Genomic DNA, 7100 nt, shown 5'->3' with positions numbered 1-7100 from the left:
CCTTTGTTTTAGGACTGCTTCACCCACCAGTGTTATCACCCATTAACACTTGGAGGTGACGTAAAAACTGTGACGGCGACCGATCACCTAGTGTTTCACCTTGAAAAAGTCTTTGGATTCTTTGACTATCTGATAATGATAAACGGTTTATTATCTCTCGTCTTAAGATGGTGTATGGTTGTGGTGATGGTGGATCTAAAATCAAGTCACGGACTTCTTTGGCAACTGAAGGAGGAAGGATAGAACACAAGTCTCTATAGCGAATCCCTTCAGATTTGATATTGTGTCTTGTGAAATAATGCTCTAGTTGAGCAAACCACAACTCAGGATCACTACGATCAAATTCTGGAAGTCGGGATTTCGTAGTTATAACAGTGTCTATCACCACTGGTGACAAATCCTCCAGATTATGGGTTTCTATTGAGTCTGACATGAGGTATGTGACAAATATAGCAATAAAGTTAGCACGAAAAATGGTTACTACAACACGAATAACTTAAGATAATACGGAATAAACTAGTTATATACTCAACTTAGTTTACGGATAATCCGGTCTACTTTTACGATTAAGTAAAAAAAAAAAAAGATTAATAACAGAAATGAGGTTAAATTGTGTTCAAAAAGGGCTCACCACTTTCGTGCCTATAGGTAACCCTCGTGCTATTGATAGAAGAAACCAGAGAAGTAGTGAATAGGTCTTTATTTCGATCTTCGCGCAGTCACAGTGGAACGTGGGATTATCTGTTCAGACAAACAAAGGCTCTCAACATTCCATATAAGATAGTAGGGAATATAACGCTTACAAAAGGTAAGGAAGTGAATGAATACTTGAACAATACTGTTTTAGCATATGCTTGGTTGTTTGGGGTCAACTCTTAACCAACCAACCTGAGCTGTTACAAGCCTCCGAAGTTGCCATAACACACGTGGTTAAGTAAAACCCATTATTTAATTCGAATTTTTCCTAAACTGAAAAACAGACTGATTCGGAGCTCCCTAAATCCTCAATATATCTTACCTAAGTTATATTTAACCGAACGATGAAGCACCCAGTATTTAATATTGTGACTCAATAGCCAATTGTCACTCGACGTTATAATACTAATCACACAATATTCCACCCTACAAAAGCCTCTATAGTTCATGTTTTACGTTCCCTGGCCCTAACACTACATGCTTTGTCTTCGTTTTTGTCATGTACTTCATGCCTTGTTTTCATAACTGTTCAATAAACAGATGCCCATTCTCGATTTTTTCTCACCTCTACAACATGCCACTCAACTACTGGCCGTATCGGACGTATTACGTCTCAAAACAACCTCACATGAACTAGAGATTACTAAAGTGGAAAGTCCAAAACACTAAGTAACTGTTCACCAGAGTTATTACCAACGTCAGTCATTTAGTTATTTAGACACTTTACTCTTTATTTATTCCGAAATTAACGAACATTCACCCTGTAGTGCTAATGATTCTAACCACAAAATCCTCAAAGCTGAACAAGAAACGACTGGGAAAATCTATATTCATCATTTAACACAGAGAGAAGGCCAACAATGGTGAACACGGGAATATTCAAACATCCAATCAGAATGCATGGCTTGGCCTCACAAATGTGGTCATTCTGTATACCTTGTCTTTACTTACTTACTTACGCCTGTTACTCCCAATGGAGCATAGGCCGCCGACCAGCATTCTCCAACCCACTCTGTCCTGGACCTTCCTTTCTAGTTCTATCCAGTTTTTGTTCATTCTTCTCATGTCTGTCTCTATTTCTCGGCGTAATGTGTTTTTCGGTCTTCCTCTTCCCTTTTGGCCTTCAGGATTCCATGTCAGGGCTGGTCTTGTGACGCAGTTGGGTGCTTTCCTCAAAGTGTGTCCTATCCACTTCACGCGCTTCTTCCTGATTTCTTCTTCCGCTGGAATCTGGTTTTTTGTCCCTCACAGTGACTTGTTGCTGGCCAACGGATCCGAAGTATCTTGCGTTGACAACTGTTAATAAACACTTGTATCTTCTGGATGATGGCTTTCGTAGTTCTTCACGTCTCCGCCCCATACAGAAGAACTGTCTTGACATTTGTAATGAAAACTCTGACTTTGGTGTTGGTTGACGATTGTTTTGAGCTCCAGATGCTCTTCAGTTGTAAATATGCTTCTCTTGCTTTGCCGATCCGTGACTTCACATCTGCATCTGATCCACCATGTTCATCAATGATGCTGCCTAGATAAATAAAGGTTTTCAAATCCTCCAAAGCTTCTCCATCAAGAGTGATTTGATTGGTGCATGCTGTATTATGTTGCAGAGCCTTGCTTTTCCCTTTGTTTATATTGAGACCTACTGCTGTTGAGGCTACTGCTACATTGGTCGTCTTCTCCTGCATTTGTTGTTGCGTGTGTGATATAAGAGTGTGATATAAGTCTAAATCCTCAAGCTGCATCTTAGCTGTTTACTGTATCCCGTGCTCCCCTCCAGATGTTGACGTCTTCATGCTGGCGATGTCAAAATATGGAGGGCGATAAGAGGCAAGGGTGATAGCTTAGAACTTCAAAGGGACCTAGAGAACTCATCTGAACGGTATCAAACCTGGAAGTTGCCGATAGATACTTCTACGTGTATTGTAATGCATATTGGTCACCAAGGTACAGATACATACACGATGGACAACATTGAGCTACCTGTTGTCCAGACACATAATTACTTAGGAGTCATCGTTAACCAAGACTTAAAGACTACTACACACTGCCTTGTAATAACCACCAAAGGTTTTAGAACCTCATGGTTAATACTTAGCGCTTTTAGTCATGTCGATGCTGAGGCTTTTCTGACTTTGTATACAGTGTTCGAGTGTCCTAAACTTGAGTACTGCACACAAGCGGCTAGGTGATGCTAAACAAGGACAATGAGCTTCTGGAAAAGGTTCAGAGGACAGCGACTAAGCTGATTCCCGGAATAGCAAAGCTCCTGTATGATGCTCGACTGGCTAAATCAAACCTCTTGTAATGTCTTGTCTAAGAACGGGAGGGGGACTTGAATACAGTGTTCGAATAACATAGTGATATATTCGCATCTGATATGTCATCATTTTTCTTGTCCTCCAGAACAGAGAGTTTGCGGAGACACTCAAAAAGAGTTCGCAAACCTATAACAAATTATTTGCCAACTGACTATCGACTTTCCCATCGAATCATCAACGAGTTGGGTTCATTACCTCAACACGTTATGGAAGCTCTATCTGTCGACTCTTTCAGAAGAAAGTTAGATAAACTGGGAGAACATCATCGCCAGGACTAACACAGACCACTTGGCCCCCTGTCCCTTCCAAACTGAAACTTGTTGATTACGTTTGTTTGATGAAAATTGAAAATTGGAAATCCTTGAGCTTAAAGAATGAGGATACAAGTGCTTGCGCTACTTCGTCTTTTTTTGTGTAAGTTCCCACAAACAGCTCTTGCGACAATGTACGGGAGTTATCAGCGAATAATCTCCGCATCTTGAGTATGCTGTACGCAAAATAGATTCGAGTATAAACTGTTCGCAGTTAAAGACTAAAATCGCTCTCGAGAATCTGGAACACCTGCTATTATTTTCCCATCAAAGTTGGTGATATGCATGAACTCAGGAAGATCAACGTATGTTTCATCTTATTCTGTGTCGTAGTTGCTTATAGGAGCTCAAGTTTTATCTGTCGAAGGGTGATGGTAACGCACTTGATTTTCACGAACTTATAAAGTTTTTACTCGAATGCGTATGTGGTTCTTATTTGTCATCAAATTTATTGTTTCAGAGACCTTCCACAGAAAAGCTATCTCTCGGGAGGTTTATAATTAATTGCTTTGTCAGGCGTTTGCACAACATTAGTTTGACAGAACTAACTTCTCTGATCCTTAATGGTCTGTATACTACTTGTTGCTAAGTTTCTTGTCCAGATATTTACATGTTATTAACTTTAGCGGGATTTCAGGATATCAAAATAGAAGGTGATACTCACTTTATTCTGCTTATATAGATTTTCAGGTCTGGTTGCTGAGCAGCTTCAAATAGTTTGTTTGTTCGGTGTGATTGAATACATCTCGTCAAACAAGTTGACTTATAACTCTTCATTCATCTGCTCCTCAATCAGTCATTTCCTCCTTGATCGGATTAAAAATTATTCCACCAGTGTTTTATTGCAGGGCATCTCTCTGGCTAAGGTGTGGTGTTCATTCATCTTTCTGAAGGTTCTAAGCGAGGTTAGTATATTTAATTTAATGATGAAATATAGCTTTTCAGCTTCTGAGCTTCCTTCACACCCCAATATATTGTTTAACACTTACCTCTATTTGTTTAAACGGAAAGCAGTGTTTTCACAGAAGCTATGTGATTATTACTAGGAAGTATAAAAGTGATAATTAGCTCCTTTGCTGCTCTTAACTTCACCTTATTGCACTGGTTTTAGAGTGGAAACGTGGACCGACACATTCGTCGATTATGTCCGACTGAATAACAAAATTGTCATCAACATTAGAGAGTAATTGACTGGAAAAAATTCTTCGGATTGGTCCCCATTTTGAATCTAAGATTTAAAATTATTGTTCTGCTAAGATTTTGCCACTTTATATGACCTATAACTTGTCTAGTACTAGGTCTACTCCGTGCATACATTCTAATGAAATCGTAAGAGGAGTGGTTTATCATTGTCAGATTAATGTATATATCAACCATTTTTATCGCCTAGCTTTGTAGATCTACCTTTTGTTGTATAAGATTGTTGTCGCTGAGAAATTACTTCTGATGTATCTTTAGACGTTTGGCGACCAAATAATTGTTGAAATTTATGAATTTTCAACGTATAATTAGTTTAAAAATTCAGACTATCGAAACTACTCGGGTTTTGTTGCATTCATTCACTCTATTCTTTCTATGAAGGTAAAGTAGGCGACATAAAACTAATACCAATCTGCATATAGGGTACTAGAGTTTTAAAGATTTTAAACTGGGTAAAGTTACATATTACCCATATTAGAGGTACAGCATATGTAGTGGTAGTAGTTTAGACTTCTCTATTGTAACCTTTGTTTTACATCATTTACGATCAACAATGTATTTTCTTGTTTTGCTCTTTTTATCGGTAAATGGTGTATATTACTCCTTCTTTTCTTGTATCCAGGGTTTCGATGATTGTGTGACTAAATGCGTAAAGGTAATTTGTAGATCCATTTATCTGCACGCCGGATCATCTAATGGGGTTGTAGAAAAGTCAGTTCAGGAGTTTTTTCTACATATTCTTGGCATAATTTTGTCATTGAACAAGAAAGATTCCGAATTTTTATCGGTTTTTAGAGCATTTGTAAACGATATTATCCCATGTCATTCTGTGAACGTAACAAGGCATTTCAAGTTACCTAAAAATTCAATTCACTGCTTACTTTCCGTCGTAAAGTGCTTAGGACTTGTTGAGGTAAAATGTTGAATTGTGTTTTTAAGTCTGTTATTTCCTGTATCTGCATAAAATTATTGATTTTTATACAAAAGATTTAGTCGTCTTCAATATCTGTGGCATTTATCTTTAAAGTGATAACTATGAGAAACATATCTACTTGGACACATCAATACAGTATCTTAAGCACATATCGGTTGTTTCTTGTCAACACAAATAGAGAAAATCAAGTGGTAAATATTGTGTTCAGACTTCCAGACAGTCTATAAACAACATATTGCCTCTGATATGCAATTGCTGATGTTTCTCTAATGTAGCTCAGGAATTACTCAAAATCAGTCGCTCCGTGTATATACTTCAAAGTGCAGTCTATTCTATTCACAGATAAAATTTAGTGAAACTACTGAGGGTGTTTATTCGTTCAGCTTTCAATCATATTAATAACAGCAATCTTGCGTTTAAAACATCCTTTTGCGTAAGTCATTTATAATGTTGATGTGTACACCGATTAGTAAAACTGAATAATCAAGTCTACATTCTTATGCTTTATTCTGTTTGTAAAAGAAATTTATTAGGTTTGAGCACGTTGAAAACATATGTCTGCAAATGAAATTATCAGCTCTCTACTCGTATGCTTTAATATGAGACTGAACAGAGCTGAAATTGACGGATTTCTTAGGAAAAGAAATATAAGTAAAGGCAGGCAAGTAATGACACGATCGTCACAAAGGTATTCAAAAAAAGTTATCAGTTTCTTCTTATTTTTGGTAAGAGTACAAGAAGGAAAGTGTTGAATCCGTGAATATAATCTATCTTCTATCTCCAATTGTTTTAATTTGTATTAAAAGCTAACTGGATTTCAGGCGCATGTCAGCTACAGTCAAAATGGTTTATCAGTAGTTAAAAGATTTGGTTATCAAGTGGTGGGCCGTGGACTCAAACACCTTTTCACCCCACTAATGTTGAGTAGTCCAGTAGTATTATTAAACCTAGGGGGAAGTGTATGTAAATCAATTATATCTACATTTATTAAGTGTACTCAAATGGTCACTTTCATTAGAGGCAGTTAGTACTTCTCCATAATGGTTATTTTTGACTGTTTTGATCGCATTGTTATTTCGGCTTGAGAAATCGGTTATTCTTCGTCGTAATACATATGTTATTATTGACGCGCTTTCATTTTGACTAATTGTTCTAAAAATATGAATTTCATTAGACAGCCATAATTTATGAAGTCTCATTTATTGTTGAGCGCTTACTAATGCTACTAGGCCGTTTCTGAAAAAATTTTAAAGTTCTGTATATTCTAATATGAAACTATACGTCTGAGGAAAGGTCGTAGTAATTTCTCATCAACTTGTTTTAATGTTTTTGTTTTAATCGAAGGCTCTTAATTACGATTCATTTCTTATGTGGAGTCTTTTATTGGGTGTTGGATACAATTGCACATCTAATGTGGCTTGTGGTATTATAAAGTCTATTTTCGAACAAAGGTTAGTTTAATAAGATAATCTGTCTTAATTTGGAAACTTTAAATAAAATAAATAAGTTAATATATTTATGATATCCCAATGAGTAGAAAAATTAGATTTTCTGACGTTTCGTGAGTCAGTGTAAGCCACTTCTTCACAGAATAAATAACCAAATTAACATATTCAGACCTGTTTTTTTATTGGTCGCACA

At 36.9% G+C, this 7100-nt stretch overlaps 1 protein-coding gene across 1 annotated transcript; it reads left to right on the top strand.

Moving 5' to 3' along the window:
* Positions 1-135: 135 nt before the first annotated feature.
* Positions 136-260, top strand: Smp_124790 (hypothetical protein; the record flags this gene model as incomplete). Its single annotated transcript, XM_018792481.1, is given in 2 exon segments — positions 136-240; positions 246-260. Coding segments are annotated over 2 exon segments (120 nt in total).
* Positions 261-7100: the final 6840 nt, after the last annotated feature.

This window comes from Schistosoma mansoni (assembly GCF_000237925.1).
Source record: "Schistosoma mansoni, WGS project CABG00000000 data, supercontig 0266, strain Puerto Rico, whole genome shotgun sequence".
Classification (NCBI taxonomy): Eukaryota; Metazoa; Platyhelminthes; class Trematoda; order Strigeidida; family Schistosomatidae; genus Schistosoma; species Schistosoma mansoni.
The sequence above is the reverse complement of the archived record's forward strand: the minus strand, read 5'-3'. Positions and strand labels throughout refer to the sequence as shown.